General features: G+C 32.4%; 4 protein-coding genes across 4 annotated transcripts; 2 read left to right on the forward strand and 2 right to left on the reverse strand.

Annotated features, from left to right (window-relative positions):
* Positions 1 to 6,148: 6,148 nt before the first annotated feature.
* Positions 6,149 to 6,835, forward strand: LOC122604099 (uncharacterized mitochondrial protein AtMg00810-like). The gene is made up of 2 exons (XM_043777001.1): positions 6,149 to 6,221; positions 6,330 to 6,835. Exons 1-2 carry the CDS (start codon positions 6,149 to 6,151, stop codon positions 6,833 to 6,835), a joined length of 579 nt encoding a protein of 192 aa, XP_043632936.1.
* A 3,260-nt stretch (positions 6,836 to 10,095) lies between these two features.
* On the forward strand, positions 10,096 to 11,690 carry LOC122604100 (GDSL esterase/lipase At1g59030-like). Its single transcript, XM_043777002.1, has 5 exons — positions 10,096 to 10,378; positions 10,456 to 10,586; positions 10,680 to 10,916; positions 11,115 to 11,373; positions 11,459 to 11,690. Exons 1-5 carry the CDS (start codon positions 10,096 to 10,098, stop codon positions 11,662 to 11,664), a joined length of 1,116 nt encoding a protein of 371 aa, XP_043632937.1. The 3' UTR covers positions 11,665 to 11,690.
* A 3,405-nt stretch (positions 11,691 to 15,095) lies between these two features.
* LOC122604101 (self-incompatibility protein S1-like) lies at positions 15,096 to 15,488 on the reverse strand. Its single transcript, XM_043777003.1, has one exon. It carries the CDS (start codon positions 15,486 to 15,488, stop codon positions 15,096 to 15,098), a length of 393 nt encoding a protein of 130 aa, XP_043632938.1.
* Positions 15,489 to 18,013: 2,525 nt separating this feature from the next.
* On the reverse strand, positions 18,014 to 18,433 carry LOC122604102 (S-protein homolog 2-like). Its single transcript, XM_043777004.1, has one exon. The coding sequence runs from the start codon at positions 18,431 to 18,433 to the stop codon at positions 18,014 to 18,016; it is 420 nt and encodes a 139-aa protein (XP_043632939.1).
* Between the last annotated feature and the right edge of the window lie 1,982 nt (positions 18,434 to 20,415).

A 20,415-nucleotide genomic window follows, 5' to 3' on the forward strand; every position in this document is an offset into this window, starting at 1 on the left:
CAGTGTCATTATTAACTGAGATATATTGATGGAACTGTTTGCCGTAGTCATTACACAAGGCATGCTACAATAATTTCTTTATTATAGAATTTTTTTTAAAACCGGTTGTGTATTCATAATGTAATATTATTATGAAAGATAATTAAGAATTAAAATATAAATATATTTGTGATTCTGTACTTGATATTCAAGTATATGTATTTTATCATAATGCGGACCTATAACACGAATAGGTTTATTTGCAATTACCTGTTCTGTGGTAATTGGATAACAATTAGGACTGTTTTCATATTCATTGATAACTATTAGGACTCTTGATTTGCTTGGCAATTGTTACTTTAAAAAATTAAGCATAAATACCTTTTGTAACTTTTTTTTTTTAAAAAATTATAAACTTTTTTTCAAGTTGATGGCTATAAATTAAGTATTCAGGGATATAAAGTGTAAATTGTTAGTGAAAAACAAAAATGTGCAAATTTAATAAGATTTTTTTTACAAATTAATATAAATACTAATTTATAATATAACTAAAAGAGGATGTTGAGGGTACATTTGACACCCTTAATCCCCCTCATTTAGCCTAATATTTCCTCCTTATTAATCATCTATTTTCTTAATATTTAATTAATAAAAAATGGCCGACCTTTAATAAAGAAAATCTTATAAGCCAACACATGTTAACCATTATCTACGACTCATTGTTGTGAACAACTCGAAGAAAATCAAAATGTTCGAAATGATCTTTGTTGATGAATTGTTATGTATTTTTTAAATTATATATACTCTACACTTTTTGTTTCTTTTTTTATTTAACTAAAGTAAAAAAAAAAGCTAAACTGGAATTAATATTTATATGGAGTTAATTTTCATAAGTTTCTTCTTTAGCATTCGTATTAATTAAGTTGTGATATTGGTCATACACTTTTTGTTTCTTATTTTATTTAACTAAAGTTGAAAAAAAAATGGTAAACTGAAATCAATATTTATATGAAGTTAATTTTCATATATTGCTTCTTTAGCTTTCGTATTCATTAAGTTGTGATATTGATCACACACTTTTTGGTTCACAATTATTAAAAGATTTATATATCTTGAGACTACCCATCCAATAGACGGGTCTAAACACTAGTATACATATTAAAAAAGTATTTATCCTGGTTTCTAAGGCTATCCACCTAAACTTAAAGTTATCTTTAAAACATTGGCACATAGTATAAATCTTATGTTTCATATTTTTTTTCACACAATTTTATTAAATAAATTTTTTTACATACATTGTAAATATGGCAAATATTTATATAGAATAAAAATAAATATAAAAGTTATATTTATATTTACTGAGAAATCACGGCTAACATTCTATAATTGATATTTCTTATTATTTTTTTGAAGTATAAACACTTCATAATTCATGACTTATAATCCATGATATTAATTTTATTATGTTTTTTTCTTTTCTTATTTTACTATACACAGGGGTAGCTTAAACATAGGCCGATGCTCTATTTTTTTTATTTTTTTTTGGGGGGGGGGGGGGGGGGGAGGGTAAGGGGTGGGGGGCAATTTTTTTTAATGTATATATATGAAAAATAGATATGTTTTTAACTAACCCCATTACAAATCTTAACAATTATCCAAAATTTATATCATGATACTTAACCAAAAAAAAGTCCATTTACATATCTTTTATGACTAACAAAAATAATATTACGTCTCTTAAAAAAAAAACTAAACATGTGTTGTTGTGTTGTGTGCTAACGCCTTGGAATTTGCAATCAATTATCATTGTCACAATCTATGATCTCGGTCAGCCCCGTACAACATACGAATCTAATCTAGTAAAATGATAAATGGAAACTATCAAACTGCCAAGTAGAAATGAGCAAAAGACCCGCTGACCCGCGCCTGACCCGTAACAGGCTCAAATCGACCCGCCCGAAGCCCTAACAGGTCGGGTCATGGGTGACATTTTTATTATATTCGCGGGTCACGGGTTAGATGGGTCGGGTGAAGACAAAAACCAAAAAATTATGAAGGAAACCTGTGACCCGCCCGAACCCGACCCGAACCTTCACGGGTCGGGTCACGGGTCACGTTTTCATGCTCTCGCGGTTCGGGTCGGGTTTTGACCCGTGCACATCCTACTGCTGAGACTCTTCAAAATCATTTAAAAACATAGCCAAAAATCCTAAAAAAACAGGTAAAAACTTTAACAATTTAATTGGTATCCGTCCATTTCTATTTCGCAGGCGCTCTTTCTTTCCTTAGGTAAGGTGTTAGGTAATTAAAGAATTAAACTTGTAAACTAATTAAATTCATGTGCAAATGAGATAATTATTTCTTTGCTTTTTTTCAATTAACAAAAATGATGCTTGAGAATTGAATCTCAAAAGTGGTTCGAAACAATGGAGTTGTAAATACGGTAAAACCTTTCTGAATTAATAGTGATAAGATTGAGATATTTTAATTATAAAGTTATGAGTTATTAATTTACAATAGTTCTGTTAAGTTAGGTATTAATTTATCTATATAGATTTTTTTTTCTTTTTTCATGAACAGCAAATTTTTAAAGGTTTTACTTATGAGTATTTCACATTTCTTAGACGGATTGCTCTTACATTATATCCGCAACACAGCAGATTTTTCAATGGTTTTTTTTTATATAAACAAAATCCCCATTTCCGAAATGCATAATATTATGTTTTTCAGACACCAATTTTGAGATAGTTACTTCGAGGCTCAGACACCATTTTTGTCAAAAGAAAATGTGGATGAAAACAACACCACATCTGCACCCTCATCCCTTATTCGTGTGTGTATATATATATATATATATATATCACACATTAATAGATAGAGTTGACTTGAGACGTAACCACTGTTAAGTAATATCCTGCCATCACAATATCTGTTGTATCTATTTAAATTTGAATTGTTATACTTAGTCAATTAGAGTTTGTTGTATAGCATAGATTTCTCCTACTATTTCTCATTTTCACATGTATATGTACGCAGTCATGGTTTGGAATGAATTATTAGATTTACAAATCAATTTCTTTATATCATAAACTTTATATGGTATCAGAGCCTAGTTCACACCCATCTTCACAAAAATTTTATCTAGATTTCTATCATCAACTCATTCAAAATCTTAAATCACGATGAGTAACAATTCATCCCTCGTGATTAATACTTCTGTCAAAGATCTCACAGTTGTAACCTTCCCTGCAACTCTAAAATTAACCTCATCAAACTATTTAGCATGGAAAACACAAGTCCAGGCATTGCTTTACGGTCTCGATCTCTTCAAATTCATTGATGGCTCACACCCAGCGCCATCACCTATCACAAATACTGATGGAAGCAAGACTCTACATGCTGATTATCCGCAGTGGTTCCAACAAGACAGGTTACTTTTTGGGGCTCTCGTCGGAAGTATTTCTGAACAAATCGTCCCCATGATTCAAAGTGTCGCCTCTTCACGTGACGCCTGGGTGCTCTTGGAGAAAACCTACGCGTCTCCCAGTCGTGGCCACATCAAGCAATTAAAACATCGCCTTAAACAAACCACAAAACTTCCAACTCAATCTGTTTCCGAATACATGCAACAAATCAAGACTATTACCGACGAATTGGCGATTCTTGGAAAGAAGATGGATGATGAAGATATTATCGATACCATTCTCAATGGTCTCGATCCATCCCAATAAAAATCGGTCCTGGATGGTATCCAAGCCAGAGAAACGTTGATCTCTTTCAATGAACTACACGAGAAGCTGATCACTCAGGAACTCTCACTCGCACAACAAACTTCCGTTACTGGTTTACATCAGCCAGCGGCTGTGTTTCACATGCACCAGACTCATCGACACAATTCTGGTAATCGTTCTTGGCCACCAAAAACACAAAATGTCTCATCCAGTCACTACAATCGACAACAGCCTCATTATGGTCAAGGTTTACTTCCAACCCCCAATTCTAATGCAGGTTCAAAACCATTTCTCGGCAAATGCCAATGGTGCCATCAACGTGGTCATTCTCTCACCAACTGTACAACATTCAAAAAATTACATCCAACAATTGTTACTCCCATCTATGATCGAAACACACAACCAAGACATGCTCAAGTCAACACAATGAGCTTAACTACGGGCTCGGATCATACTAATTGGCTCCATGACAGTGGCGCCACTCACCATGTCACAAATGATCTCAACAACCTTTCGTTCCACACACCGTATGATGGGACAGAAGAGCTTGTAATAGGTGACGGATCAGGTCTTAAAATCACTCATATTGGTTTCATATTACTTCTCATCAAACACAAATCTATTCTCCTTAAACATGTTCTTTGCGTTCCCGCTCTATCTAAAAACATAATTTCTATTTCTCGTCTTTGTCTTGATAATAATCTCATCATGAAATTTTACTCTTCTGTTTTTGTTCTTAGGGATCGAGAAACCAAAGTCAAGCTTCTCCAGGGAACGGCAACCAGGGGTATCTATGAACTTTGTTCTCGACGCGTATCGCCTTCACCATCCTCACCCGTTGTCTACACTATGCATAAAACCAACTCCACCACATGGCATCATCGACTTGGTCACCCACACAACAAAGTATTTCAACTTTTGTCGCCTCATATTTCTTTTAATTCTAGTTGTTCATCTATTTGTAATGCATGCAATATTAATAAAAGTCATAAACTTCCTTTTCCTACTTCTTCTCTCACGTCTAATGCTCCCCTGATATGATATTTTCAGATGTTTGGTGCTCACCCATCACTTCTTTTGACCATTATAAATACTATATTATATTTGTTGATCATTACACCAAATATACATGGCTTTACCCTCTTAAAAACAAATCAGATTCACTCTCTATTTTTATCCGTTTTCAAAAGCTTGTTGAAAATTTTTTAACACAAAAATAAAAACTTTCTTTTCTGATAATGGAGGTCAGTTTATCAAACTTGCATCTCACTTTGCTTCATGTGGCATTTCTCATCTCACTAGTCCTCCCCATACTCCCGAACACAATGGTTATGCCGAAAGACGACATCGACACATTGTTGAAACTGGTCTTTCTTTATTAACTCATGCCACACTACCACTTACATTTTGGCCTCTCGCATTCACCACTGCTGCGTATCTCATTAATCGTCTTCCTACTGCTGCCTTAAACAACCAATCGCCTTATTTCGCGTTATTCAAAACTCATCCTAACTATCACAAACTCCGCTCTTTTGGTTGCTTATGCTATCCTTGGTTACGACCACATTCTCCTCATAAATTACATCCACGTTCAACACCCTACATATTTGTTGGTTACTCACCCACTCAAAGTGCTTACTACTCTCTTGACCCCATCTCATATAAAATCCACACTTCTCGTCATGTTACTTTCATTGAGAATATTTTTCCTTTCTCAAAAATGACAAGCACAATTCCTACAAATGAAATTCCAAACGTTGATATTTGGGCTCCTTTCTCTATCTCCATTACATCTACATCTCAATCCACCCACTCTTTGTCTTCAACTGTTGACCCCATATCCCCGTCTCCTATTTCCTCTAATCAATCTTCTAATTCTCAACCCACTGCCAATAATTCTTCACCACTAGAATCTATCTCTCCCTCACCAATTTCCTTACCTACTCAGCAACCTTCTACCTCACATATTACTAAACCATCCACACGCCAAAATCCCAAACCAAATCCGAAATATCACAATTCTGACTTGCAACTTTATAATGTTTCATTAACTTCTTTCACTGAACCACATACCATTTCCCATGCTCTCAAGCATCCATCTTGGCGTGAAGCTATGCAACTTGAATTTGATGCACTTCAACGAAACCAAACCTGGACCTTAGTCCCCTCTACACATGCTCCTAATCTTGTTGGTTGCAAATGGGTCTATCGCACAAAATACAAACCTGATGGGTTCAGTAGATCGTCAAAAAGCTCGCCTTGTCGCTAAGGGTTTTACTCAAAGACCCGGCATTGACTACCTTGAAACTTTCAGCCCCGTTTTAAAATCTGCTACTCTTCGCCTAATCCTTACAATTACAGTCTCCCAAAACTGGTTTCTTCGCTAGCTTGATATCAACAATGTGTTCTTGCAAAGTACCCTTAACGAGGACGTGTACATGGCTCAACCACCTGGCTTTGTCAATCCCGCTTTCCCTTCTCATGTTTGCAAATTGAACAAAGCCATTTATGGTCTCAAATAAGCATCTCGTGCTTGGTATGATGAGCTCAAAAATTACCTGTTATCTCATGGTTTCAAACCCATCATATCTGACTGATCTCTCTTCACCCTCACTATAGGTTCTTCTCCTATTTATATTCTTGTCTACGTTGATGATATAATCAGCACCGGCCCTTCCACATCCCTCGTCACTCAATTCATCAACCTACTGTCTATTCAATTCTCCCTGAAGGACCTCGGTTCTCTTTCTTATTTCCTCCGCATTGAATGTATCCCACACTCTCAAGGTCTTCTGTTATCCCAACAAAAATACATCACTGATATTCTTAAAAAGGCAAAAATGAGTGATTGTCGACCTATTTCTACTTCTATTACTTGCTCCGAAACTCTCACACTTACTGGTGCGCCAGTCTATCCTTCTCCTACGGATTATCGAGCCATTGTTGGAGCTCTAGAGTACTTATCTCTTACTAGACCAGATGTTGCTTTCGCAGTGAACAAGCTCTCTCAATTCATGCATGCTCCCACCTTTCAGCACTGGTCAGCTCTTAAATGTCTACTTCGTTATCTCCAAGGCACAATATCTAAGGGACTTCTTCTACGCAAAGGTTCGGCTCTCAACTAACATGCTTTTACAGACGCCGACTGGGCGGGTGACAAAAGCACTTATCGAAGCACTACTGGTTATATAGTTTTTCTTGGTTCTAATCCTATAGCTTGGAGCTCAAAAAGACAAAGCACTTTAGCATGAAGCACAACAGAAGCTGAATTTCGTGCAGTTGCATCTGCTACAACCGAGGTTCAATGGCTTGCAAATCTTCTACAAGAACTTGGTTATCATTTGTCCATGGCTCCGACTATTTATTGTGACAATTTGAGTGCCACAACATACTCTGTGAACCCGGTATTCCACTCTTGAATGAAACATCTAGCTTTAGATTTTCATTTTGTACGAGAAAAAGTGCAACTCGGTTCTTTACGGAACTCACACGTTTCAGGAGACGATCAATTAGCGGACGTACTTACAAAACCACTATTAAGACCTTGATTTCAGCTGCTAATATCCAAGATTGGTCTCGCTTCCCGCTCGTCCATCTTGCAGGGGAATGTTAAGTAATATTCTGCCATCACAATATCTGTTGTATCTATTTAAATTTGAATTGTTATAGTTAGTCAATTAGAGTTTGTTGTATAGCATAGATTTCTCCTACTATTTCTCCTTTTCACATGTATATGTACGCAGTCATGGTTTGGAATGAATTATTAGATTTACAAATCAATTTCTTTATATCATAAACTTTATAACCACATGTGCTACTCGATCGTATTAATATGAAGATGTACTCAATGGCACGATTTTGATTGTTGGCATCCGAAGAATTCTTGCCTGCCCAGATACCCTAATCAAACCACTAGCTTGTCAAGTAGTTTTCAACAATTTTATGTAGTTGCCTTGTTACGACGTTCCGTCCTTCGACAATAAGATCCTCTAGCAAGTAACTTTCTATGAGGTAATTTGTACAGCTTGGTGAACTAACAATAGAATTTGAAGAATATATGCAATAGCAACAAGTATACTCAGCTTTTATTGTGGTTAAGATACCATAAAGTTTGAAGTTCACGTAAGGTCAGCCATCAAATTCTTTAGCACCTCCTCACTTGTCCTCTCTCGACTAGAGTTCTATTCATCAAAGTACCACAAGGTTAAGAGATTGAGTTAAGTTATGTCGATACTGTAAACTTAAAACTTATAGGTACGAAACAGATGATCTCTTTTATTCAATCATTGGGAAGTAAAAGTTCCTTGAGTGAGCTTCATGTATAAGATAATTATAATTATTATAAAGTTGAAATTACAAAGAGCGTGCCAGTTTGCATGTATAGAAAAAACCAGACATATTCGAAAGATGGCTACCACTTGGGAAGAAGAAAAACCATAGGGTGCGTTTAGTTCAAGAAAACTCCCCTGTTTTTCATTTTCATTTTCCAAAAAAACATGGAAAACAAGAAACGCGTTCAAATTGTATTTTTCTAGAAAAGTTTTCCTAAAAAATGAAAATTCCCCTTTCCAACTTTTGCACTAAAATTAGAAAACTGTTTTTTTCAGTTTTTGTTTTCACTTTTCCAATTTTCCAAACCTTTTATAAACCTAAAATTAGAAAACAAGTGAATTTGAACATGTTTTCTAGTTTTCTAAAATGGAAAAATGAAAAATCCATCTTTTATTTTGAACGCGTTTTCAAAATTTTCAAAGGTTTCTTAGAAATGAAAAACCTTTTCATTTTCTAAAAAACTAGAAATGGAAAACTTAAAAACATTTTCTCGAACTAAACGCGCCCATAACTTTATATATCATAATATTACAAACATAAATTTAAGAAATTCCAATTGTGTTGCACTAGAAACGATTGAAAGCACACCATTCACCTTATTTGTCTAAGATACGCGGAATCGATGATCACCTTTTTTTGTATTTCCAAGTGCTTAACATGCTCGTTAAGTTGATTAGTTCTCTTTCAACATCTTTTTTTCTACAAATCATCATTGAAAAGGAGTTAGGGTTTGATGATCGGTAGAGAGATGTTAATTAAAGAGAAATAACCAATCTAATGAGCATGTTAGAGCACTTAGAAATACAAAAGGAATGTTTGTCGATTCCGGGGTATACGTACCTTGGACCAAGTCATGTGAATGATGTGTTTCTTAATCATTTCTAGTCTTAGACAATTTACAGTTTTAAATTTATGTTTTTATTATTACACTATGATATAACATGTTATGCTTTTTCCTCTTTCTTATTTTGGTAGCTATCTTTCAAAAGGTGTGGGTACTGGGTAGTATAAACAGGTAAAGGTGCATGCTCTTTGTGATTTCAACTTGACCATTATTTCAATGATTGGATACCAAAGACTGTGAAACAAAAGAGTACTGATCTTTTAAATACGCCTAAGTTTTAAGTTTACTTGCCTTAAAGTTCACAATATGGACATAACTAACACTTAGAAAAGTTTAAACATAAGTTGCCCTCTCCATGTGTTACAAGTAGCAAGGTACACTTCTAGACTTTTTTATGTATGAAATTAAAACCTATATAGATTCGAGATAAATAACTTAAATCTTGGATTAAAAATGCAGACTCCTTAAGGAATCAGGGTCTCCATCCAATGCTCAAGTGTACATTGCAAGGTGGAGATCTATTTGGGGGGTGATCGAGCTATTCTTCCATTAAGTCAGTTTTTTAATGTGGTGACAAATTAAGGAGCTAGATGTTGGCTCGAGACATTAAACTCTACCCATACAGATCGAAACAAAATTACTATTTTAATAGCAATCGCTACAATGTATCGCTAAGTACATCAACCATGGTTTGAGATCAGTTTGAATCTTTGATAACTTTAATTACCTGTCAAAATGCATATAATTCTTGCAGCCAATCAGTTTTTGTACCTCTTGTATCCCCGGACTTCATAATATATTAATGGCTGTAGTGTTTCTAGCTTTATTTTTCGATTTTCAGTTTGTATCCCCGTATTTCATGATATTATATCAAGTTATTTTGAAGTAGCAAGACAATTTCATTAATTTATTTTGTTAAAGTTTGCTGGCGCGGGTACCAATCTAGTATTGTTAGTTGTAATATATAGTAGATTAATGAATGGGGGTATAAGATGCCTCATCGTTTGCACAGGTAAACTATTATATATTCCCTATTTAGTTTCTGTGCAAGATGAGTATAGTTAAAAAACACTAGACAGAAATCAGTTTTTAAAACAGACTATCATTTTAATTACATGATCATATGAGTGTTTCACTAATCAAAAACACTCATAAAATGCTAGCTAGCTACTACAGTTTGTTTACCCACACTACTCAAGAATCAGACTCATGGATTTAACTTCCATTTCCTCAAGAATGCCTAGAACTACTACTGTTCTGTTTTTTCTGTATATTAATCTACTAGTCAATACTGGTGTTGCAACCTTCACGATGCCTGCAAACGTGACGGTTCCAGCGTTCATAGCATTTGGAGACTCGATGTTGGATCAAGGAAATAACAACTACATTCCGACGTTTATTAGAGCCAACTTCCCTCCATATGGGATGAGTTTTTTGGGTGCAAAAGCAACAGGAAGGTTCACCAACGCTAAGACGCCCGTTGACTTGATAGGTATATATTTATCCTACTATAATTCTATGCTAACAATACTTTAAGCCCAATTGACTTATCTATTAGTACATTTTCAGCTGAGAAATTATTAGTTAAGGAGTATGTACCACCATATCTAGATCCATTTATCGATGACGAAGATATGATCACTGGTGTAAGTTTTGCATCAGCAGCCACAGGATTTGATCCCCTAACATCTACCATAAATGTATGCATTATTACTGCCTGCATATATATTTCAACACTTTTAAATGCTTTTCATACTAACATATATTGGTGATTCGCTGTCAATACAAATCAGATGGCTTTACCAATGGTGGATCAGCTGCAAATGTTCGCAAACTACATTAGAAAACTTCAAGTATTGGTCGGTAAAGAAGGAACCGAAAACATACTAAATAACAGCTTGTTCTTGGTGGCTTCTGGAAGTGATGATTTCGTCCTTAACTACTTCTCGCCCTACCCGATGAGAAAAGTTCAATATGACATACCCACTTATGCTGATTTTCTTGTATCGAAAGCTTCATCATTTGTACAGGTAAACAGTTATGTATTCCCCCTTTAGTTTCTGTGCAAGAATGCAAGAGGGACCAAATGCCCCGTTGAAAATATAAATTTTTCCAAAAATTTTTACATTTTTTACCTCTTGGAGTTTTTTTCTGGTTATAAAGGGGCAATAATGAGTAGTTAAACAAAACTCTGTTATGTACAAATGATCTCCCTTATTTTGATAAAGGGGCTACACAGACTTGGAGCACGAAGAGTAGCTGTTCTTAGTTTACCGCCGATTGGGTGTATGCCTACTTCTAGAACTTTTGGTGGTGGTGGGGAAAACAGATCATGTTCAAGACTTTATAACGAAGCCGCTGAGCACACTAACGAGAAACTATCAGCTGAGTTCGAGTCCCTTAGGTCCAGAGATCCTCCAGTCAAAGTCATTTTTGCTGATATTTACAACCCTGTAATGGACATGGTCCATAATCCACAATCCTATGGTGAATTATGATTATTTGTTACAGTTATGTTCATTCTTTCACCTTTTGTTACTATGGTTATAATTATAATAATGTTGTGTTTTAGGGTTCGAGATTGTAGACAGAGGTTGCTGTGGTACTGGAATGGTAGAGTGTAGTTGGATGTGTAATGAATTTGCCCACACATGCTCGGACATCTCTAAGTATCTTTTCTGGGATAGTTTTCATCCCACGGAAAAAGGTTATAGCATCATTGTGGAAAATGTACTCGAAAGATATGTTCAGAATGCACTCCAGCTTTGGACTAGGTGACCCGACTTGAACACCCAGCCCCAAAGGCGGGCGGTTCTACATGTAAGTCAAGTGGGTCCATGGACCAATGTTGCATTCCAAATTCATTTAGAAAACATGTAGAGTTTTTCATATGGACACATGTTATAATGATACATGGACACATGTTGTGGACAAATTAACGGAAAAAAAGTGTCTTTATGACTTGGTTCTTGGTCAAAATTGTTGTTTAGTCATAGTTTGTTAGTATTCCGCTAATCTGATCTTGAAATTCACGTGTTTCATAGACTATTGGAAAACTTTTGATGGTGTTTTCGGATATATATGATATTTTATTTTGAAGGCAATGATCGATCCGACCCGTTATGCAACCCGTGTTACTCATTTGATAATATAGTTGTATGTAAAACCATTATATTTTTTCAAATTTTTTTATAATAGCAATCACAATAGTCATACATAATTAAATTATATATCATTAATTTCGATAATTTATTTTAGAGAAAATTTCATTAGATCACCCTGTGCTTTGCTGTTTTATCATTTTCTTATCCTGTCATTTTTTATTATTATTACTTCACCTTGTGGTGACTTTTTGTATCATTAGAAACCTCTTTCTCAAACGGACGTTAGTGTAGTTCCGTCAAAGCTCTCATGTGCACATGAGGATAACTTAGTCATTTTGCTTCCAAAACCCCCATTTCACCTTCCCTTTCAAACAATCAGATCATCTCCATTTTTTCCCCAAAAACACTCTCTTTTCCTTTCAAACAATCCTATCAAATTCATTTCATCTTACCCATTTCACCTTTCCCTTTCGTATTTTGCCACCCAAAATCACCAGTATATTGGTCATATACATCTAAACACTTTTTGCTTCTCTTCCCTATCAAACAACCACATCTCAAACCTCTCCCCTTTCATTCTTTTTCTCCATCTCTAAACATCTTTAAACATCATAGTCACCAAATTTCCTTTAAAATCAATACCAAGATTTCCTTTAAAATCCATTCCTGATCTGATTAAATGTATAAATCCATTCCTATTTTTTATGTTTTCTTTTTTCTTCTAAAATCCCTTTTAGAAGATGGTGATGGGTTTTCCGGCTGGTTACTCGGGTGGTAGTGTGTTGTTGCGGGTTTTTTCCGGCGATGGTTGGTTAGGAGGATGGTGGTGATGACCGGTGGAGGAGGATTATAGGTTTATCCGGCGACGGTGCTTGTGTGTATTTTTCGACGAGTAGCAGCAGCACCAATGGCCGGGAAAAAGAAAAAAAAAAACCCACCCCTTCTAATTTTGTGTTGATTCTAATCCTTTGACTTTTGAATGAGCCCCCAATAACCACTACACTCAAATATATATATATATATATATACTCGTATTTATTTGTGGATCCTTGTATCATTTTGATGGGCTAGCTGTATGACCCCCAGGAACCAAGGAGACCCAACAAACATTTTCTTATTCGGGTCTAAATTAGGTGAAGGCAGATTTGTGTAATAACAATCTGGAATATATGTGTGTGTTGGGTTTGACATATTAGAAGGAGGTAGTGATGAATTTTGAGTTATTATCATCATTTCAAAAGAATTTGCATATTGGATCTTTATGGTGGCAATGTTATGCTATTAAGAATTGAAAGAGATTTTTTTTTGTGATTGGATTTATGGTTGTCAGAAGATTTTTTTGGTGTTTTGGTTGTATTTGGTTTTTCGATTTTGTTGTTCATGAAGTTTTTTTAAGTTTGATATTGTTATCTTGTATTTGGATAGAAAAAGATGAGTTTGATCTATAAAGAATGACGAAGAATAGGGGAAAGTTGTTTTGAAAGTGAAAAAGGCTAAAATGCCTTCATGTGCATCGCACACGAGGTGCTTAACGGAGCCAAGTTAACATCAGTTAAGATAAGGGGTTTTTAATGATATAAAAAATCACCACAAGGTGATGTAATAATAAAAAATACGACAGGGTAAAAAAATGATAATATAACAAACCACAAAGTGATCTAATGAAATTTTATCTTTATTTTATGTTGTTTAATAGAGCGTAATTTTTTCGTTACCGCATGCTTCAAAATTGCAGATCAATGTTAAAGGTTGACATTCCCAAAGTTGTCACTCGCCTAAGTTAAACTCTCTTTTCTCAACACTATCGATGATAATTTCTAAACCCGACATTATTATATATATATATATATATCGTAGATACATGGTGTTATGAAATTATTAATATTCAATTTTATTTTATTATGGTTTAAAATATAGCTTACTATATTTTTATTAATAGAAAATTGATCTATATATTTATATGAAACATAACTTAAATATTTCAAATTAAAATATGTTTTATTTTTTTTATATGATATTAACTATTATTCTATTGGATAAGATATAAGATAGATAGTATTATTTTATTATTATGATATATATTAGCTATTAATCTATTAAATATATTATATTAGAATTATTGGGTAAATAGTGTAAATTTATGATGAAAAATCAAAAAATGTAAATTAAATATAAAAGGGGATTTTTTTTGTATAGTTATAAAAAGTATAAGTATTAATATTGTCATTTAATAAAAATGAAATAATTAAATTTGATCTAATGGTTTTAAATCAAAGATTAAATCCATCAAAGGGTTTTTGTTTGTTTAGGAATGAATTTAGAAAATAATGAAAAAAAATAAAAAGAATAATGGAGAATCACCCCCAAAAATTTAGAAACTATTAAAAAGAAAAAATATTGAATTATTAATTCAATTTTGCATTGAAAAAATATACATTGATATCTTTCTATGTATCGTTAATATGCGCATAACCACTCTATATCTTTTTATGGAATCAACAAAAAAAATTGTTAAGAAACACATTAGAACTATTGGGTAAATAGTGTAAATTTGTGATGAAAATAAAAAATGTAAATTAAATATAAAGAGGGATTTTTTTGTATAGTTATAAAAGGTATAAATATTAATATTGTCATTTAATAAAGATGAAATAATTAAGTTTGATCTAATGGTTCTAAATCAAAGATTAAATTCATCAAAGGGTTTTTGTTTGTTTATGAATGAATTTAGCACCTTGTTATATATATATATATATATATTGGTAGATGATCTAATGACTCTAAATCAAAGATAAAATTCATCTAAAGGTTCTTATTTATTTAAGAATGAATTTAGTATTTTGTTATATATATATTGGTAGATTTCATCATTATATTTATTATTTTATATATATTATTTATTTTCTTTTTAGGACCCTTATTCTTATACTTGAGCCAGGTCCTGAAAAAAATTTATATTTTTGAAGACAAAACTGTGACCAACCCACCGAAAGACCAACCCACCTAAATGGAATTAGCAATTCATACTTTTTCAAAGTTGGTAAAAAACTATAACAAACTACAATAAAAGAAATACATAGATAAAATAGTAATAAAGTATTGTTATCATTCCCATTCATACTTTTTAAGCCATGTATTAGGTTCAGGCTCAAAGTATTGAGGATAATAAAATCCATCCTCTTGTATTTTCCAATAACAATCAGTATTGTAGAAACCATAATCATCTTTTTTAGCACAATATTCAGGATGTTTACTCTCGTAAACGGTAAATTCTTGGTGCTTTGATTCCCAGTAAAACTCACAAGAGAAGACCGATCTTCCCCAAAAATCTGCGCAAAAATGGATGTCAAATTCCTCCCCCGAATTTCGAGTAACATTCCCAAGATCATCATCTTTTGACTTGCAATGAAGTACTAGATTGTTCAAATTACTCTCAATATGAACAATAGTATCAGCTGTGATACACGCTTTAAGAACATCACACAATGTAAGTGTCATGATGAAAAGAAGTAATAGTTTTTTCATCTGAAAACTTGATTTGATTTATTCTATTTTATTTTTATATTCCTAATTGACATTTTTATATAGGTTTTTAAATACATAGTAATTAAATAGCAATAAATGCATTATTTAATATACATGTCTTTATTGTTATGAAATGAAACAATAAATGAAATTATGATAATATGAACCAACATACGATGTTATTATGTATACATGCAGGTAATTATTAAATTATAGTGGAATTTTAAAAAAAATAAGTTGTTTTATGGCATTCTTAATCTTAAATTAATTAAGCTGCAATAAATGCATTTTTTGAACATTATTTTTGTCTTTAATGTTATGAAATAATAAATTGGATTTTAATAATATAAATCAACATTATACAATGAATAAATGATTAATCCTTAACTGGAATTTTTTTTTAATACTATGATCATTATACATGTTGCAATAAAAATGTGAGATTGAGAGAAAAATTAATAAATTACACTTGACTTGAAATAAGAACATTAGAAGGACTATTCAAAGGACGTGTTGGAAGTATCTATCATTGGAAGTATCTATCATTATCCTGATTTACATGATGTTATATTATCATTCCAACGACTTGCAATCTCTAGTTGTTTCTCATGCCTTATATGTTTATTCTTTGTATGGATTATCTAATACAATCAACCAAAATAATAATAATAAATTTTTCTATTAAAGAAAATCACATATTTTCCAATTATTTTGATAAAAGACAATCAATTTATGAAAGTCCACGCTTCACTAGACTACAGGAATCTAAAGCTTTAGAGATTTGTCCCTAAATAAGTTGAACATTAGTGAACAACTCACTTGTGTAGAAAATATGGTGGCTCCAAATTTTAATTTACTTGACTTCTCTCAGTTAAGTTCTACCTCATTGAAGACATTTTCACTTAAGTTGAATACTGAAGTTTGGAAATAGAAGACTGTCTATATGGCAAAGCCGATAGACATCTCATTAGATCAAGACTAGAGTATCCTTGAGTGTAAAGTGGTTACAAGGAATACCTTTTAACCTTTACACACGTTTGTCCAGAAAGTATATTGTTTGCGGTAAAGTATACAATTATGTAAAAGTGGTTGGTTTAAAATAAGACAAGTCACATCAACATAACTTTATTATTTACTGTAAACAATGCTTTTAAGAAATCATATTTAATTTCTTAAATGCATCTCAATTGTATTTGTACGGCCTTGAGTTCATTGGTGTCAATTTTTGCCTATAATTAGAAGGCTTTGTACAAACAAGAATTCACTTTTGCAATTTTTGGTAAACTTATGCAATATAGTCCTAGATCGTATAATGAACAATTTACAACTTTAAGTGTTTCAATTATTAAAATTATTTTTCGAGTATAGATCACTTGTATTCAATAAGTTTTTTGTATATATACATCTTTGTGGTATCTTAGTTTCGTAACAATCTTGTAATTTATTAATATCAATAAAAAAAATACACTTGAAGTTACATTGTGTTCCACCATCTTTACATTATTGTATTATTTATTGCTTTAAGTCTTATATTACTTTATTTACATTTAATGTTTGAATACAAGTAATACTCTCATAACACTAAATGAAAAAGTCTTGTTTAGTGATATTATTGTTTGTTCTCCATTAACATTGAGGTGTTTACGCAAATATCATAACTTGGGGCTTAACAATTTATTTTTAATATCTAAGTGAGTGTTTGGTTGGGAGGAATTTAATGGAATTCATTGGAATTGGAATTTAAACTCCATACATTCTCATGTTTGTTTAGACATTTGATAGAAATGGAATTTAAAACATCAACCAAATTCTTTAAAACATGGAATTTGAGATTCCTTCACATATGCAAAGGAATTCGTATACTTCACTAAAAACACCCTTACTTTACAAATTAACTGCACTTTTACTTTTAAAGGGGCCACAATCTTGATGGATGAAGGACGTGAGGCTTTTTTTGGTTATGAGTATTGAAGTTCTATTTTATGCTTTTGACTTGGAGATTTGTATATTTGCACCTCATATAGATTTGTTTGTTTCCGTCAATAAATTAACGGATTATAAGTAACGTGTATTGCATGTGCTCGAGTCAACTGAGTCAAGGTCACAAATTTACCAGGTTTGCAAGTTTGAGGGTACCATTCCATACTTTTAATAGTTTGGGGTAGCAGAAAACCAAATCTAGGATACTAATATAGGTTTTAGCCTTTTTCTAAATTGAGTCATACTTTTTTATTTTCTTTCAACAACAATCGTTAATTGTTAGTTTTAGTTAATAATTCACCATAATGCGCCTAAATGAAATTAGCAAGTCATAAATGGAATTAGCAAGTCTTAATGTTTCGAGCTATAAATCTCATATAAAGAACCCCTTCTAAGGGAAAACCTCATGACCACCCACTTAAATGGAATTAGCAATTCATAATTTTCAAAGTTGTAAACACTACAATAAACCACAATAAAAAAAAATACATAAACAAAATATTAATAAATTATTGCTATCATTCCCAGTCATATTTTTTAAACCATGTATTAGGTTCAGGCTCAAAGTATTGAGGAAAATAAAATCCATCTTCTTGTACTTTCCAATAACAATCAGTTTTGTATGAACCATAATCATCTTTTTCATCACAATATTCAGGATGTTTACTCTCATAAACGATAAAGTCTTGGTGCTTTGATTCCCAGTAAAACTCGCAAGAGAAGACTGATCTTCCCCAAAAATCAGCGCAAAAATGGATGTCAAATTCCTCCCCTGCATTTCGAGTAACATTTCCAAGATCATTATCTTTTGACTTGCAATGAAGTACTAGATTGTTCAAATTACTCTCAATATGAACATCGGTATTAGCTGTAACACACGCTTTAAGGACATCACAAAGTGTAAATGTAATGATGAAAATAAGTAATAGTTTTCCCATGATAAAACTTGATTTGGTTTTTTCTATTTGGTTTTTCTATTCCTAATTGACATTTTTATATAGGTTTTTTAGCACATAGCAATTAAGTTGCAATAAATGTATTATTTTTTTATATTATACATGGCTTTATCTATAAACATTGAATTTAAATTTTCAATATTGACTTTAGGTTTCAACAATATACAAATGTTAATACATAATGTATAATACCCTTTGTCTCTCATCAAATCTCAACCACTCATTTTTTTTCCGCTTTCCTCCATAAATCCTTTTATTCATCTAATTCATTCGAAATCTTTTATCTAAAAAACCGTACATCGATAAATTATAAAAATTATTTGAGTGTTCTTAAAATTTCATTCTCTTTCATTAGAGGGGTCATTCGATATACTTTTGACGATTTTTTAAATCCGGAGGTGGAGCCCGTATGGCTAAGGGCGGAGCCAGTCAGGTAGATCACCACATCACCGCCAACGCTGCCACATACATCACCGTTGCAACGCGTGGGTACCGTTCTCGTTTATATATAATAATAAACGAGATTTTAATAATGTAACCAACATTAAATGATGTTATTTTGTATATAATAGTGGAATTTTTTAAATTAATGTTGTGTGTAAAAATGTTTTTAATGACTATATTTATTGATGTGTTATATGTAATTCTATTTATATTTTTCTATGAAACAAAACCTTCTTTTTATGATTAAAATATAAAACACATTTAATGTAAGACTACTTATCGTCTATAATAAAGTTTTTGAAATATTAAATAAAGTTATTTTTTATGGTACAAAAATATTTTAGTTTGTTTTTTGGCATCTTTTGTCATAAAGTAAATAAGTTGCAATAAATGCATTCTTTGGTATCTTTAATGTTATAAAACAATAAAATGATTAATCTTTTTGACGCATTCTCCTAAATATCCTTCCAATAGTACTAGCACGTTAATCGACAATGTGACGGTGATGACAATGTCGGCGGATTGTTGGTGGCGATAGTGGTGATGACGACGATTATTGGCAGAGGTGGCGACGTCGAGTGGTGTAAGTTAGTATAAGTGTAATTGATGTAAAGGTGGTAGTGAAAATATTTTAAAAGTTAAGAGTTTATGATATAAATTAGTAAGACAAGGGTTGAGATTGAAATTAGTTCATTAAGGGTGGTTAATTTCTTATAACTCTTTCCAAAAGAGTAGGGGTGTTCATCGGTTTGGTTTTCGGTTATTTGGTCTATTTGGTTCAGATTTTTCAGTTTTTTTATTTTTATTTTTCAAAACCAAAACCGACCCAAAACCTAATCCGAAATAGAAAAACCAAACCGAAAACCAAATTAGAATTCGGTTCGGTTTCGGTTTAAAACTGAAAAAACCAAATATAAAAAACACAAATTTACCATTTTTTTTGTCTAAGTTGTGATTAATCAAAATAGGTTCATAATTTCAATTTTTCACTAAAGTAGTAAATTTAAGTTGAACATATGGATAAACAAATAATATAAGTGAAACAACTAAACTCTTGTTTGTCATCATTATTAAAAATTATTCATCAAAATTGAATTTATCTAATTTCATAAAAAAGTTAATATGATAAACAAATAGACATATAAAGTAAAAATACATTAATAATTATCCATAAAAAAATATACGAATTAAATATTTTTAATAATACATAATAGTAATATAAGTTTTTCGGTTTTTTTGGGTTTAACCAAATTCAAAATCCTTTACCCATAACCAAACCAAAATCCGAATATATAATTCGGTTTCGGTTACAAACCAAACCCAAAACCAAATTCAAAAACGGTTTGGTTTTTTTCGGTTTTTTAAACGGTTCGGTTTACAGTTTAACCGGGTAAAAACCAAACCGTGAACACCCCTACAAAAGAGAGATTCATTAAGGGTAATTGGGTTACTTTCAAAATAACTTTTGTGTAAACGTATATAAAAAATATCATTAGCCGCGCAATACGGCGACTCATGGT

Source organism: Erigeron canadensis, chromosome 6, assembly GCF_010389155.1.
Source record: "Erigeron canadensis isolate Cc75 chromosome 6, C_canadensis_v1, whole genome shotgun sequence".
NCBI lineage: Eukaryota > Viridiplantae > Streptophyta > Magnoliopsida > Asterales > Asteraceae > Erigeron > Erigeron canadensis.

What these genes read in the sequence shown, in the direction of transcription:
- LOC122604099 (XM_043777001.1), top strand. Translation starts at nt 6,149, where the DNA reads ATGGCTCAACCACCTGGCTTTGTCAATCCCGCTTTCCCTTCTCATGTT. An exon ending in ATTGAACAAAGCCATTTATG is followed by an intron (nt 6,222 to 6,329) that starts GTCTCAAATAAG and finishes CCCTCACTATAG; the next exon opens with GTTCTTCTCCTATTTATATT.
- LOC122604100 (XM_043777002.1), top strand. Translation starts at nt 10,096, where the DNA reads ATGGATTTAACTTCCATTTCCTCAAGAATGCCTAGAACTACTACTGTT. An exon ending in CCCTAACATCTACCATAAAT is followed by an intron (nt 10,587 to 10,679) that starts GTATGCATTATT and finishes AATACAAATCAG; the next exon opens with ATGGCTTTACCAATGGTGGA. An exon ending in AAGCTTCATCATTTGTACAG is followed by an intron (nt 10,917 to 11,114) that starts GTAAACAGTTAT and finishes ATTTTGATAAAG; the next exon opens with GGGCTACACAGACTTGGAGC.
- LOC122604101 (XM_043777003.1), bottom strand. Translation starts at nt 15,488, where the DNA reads ATGACACTTACATTGTGTGATGTTCTTAAAGCGTGTATCACAGCTGAT.
- LOC122604102 (XM_043777004.1), bottom strand. Translation starts at nt 18,433, where the DNA reads ATGGGAAAACTATTACTTATTTTCATCATTACATTTACACTTTGTGAT.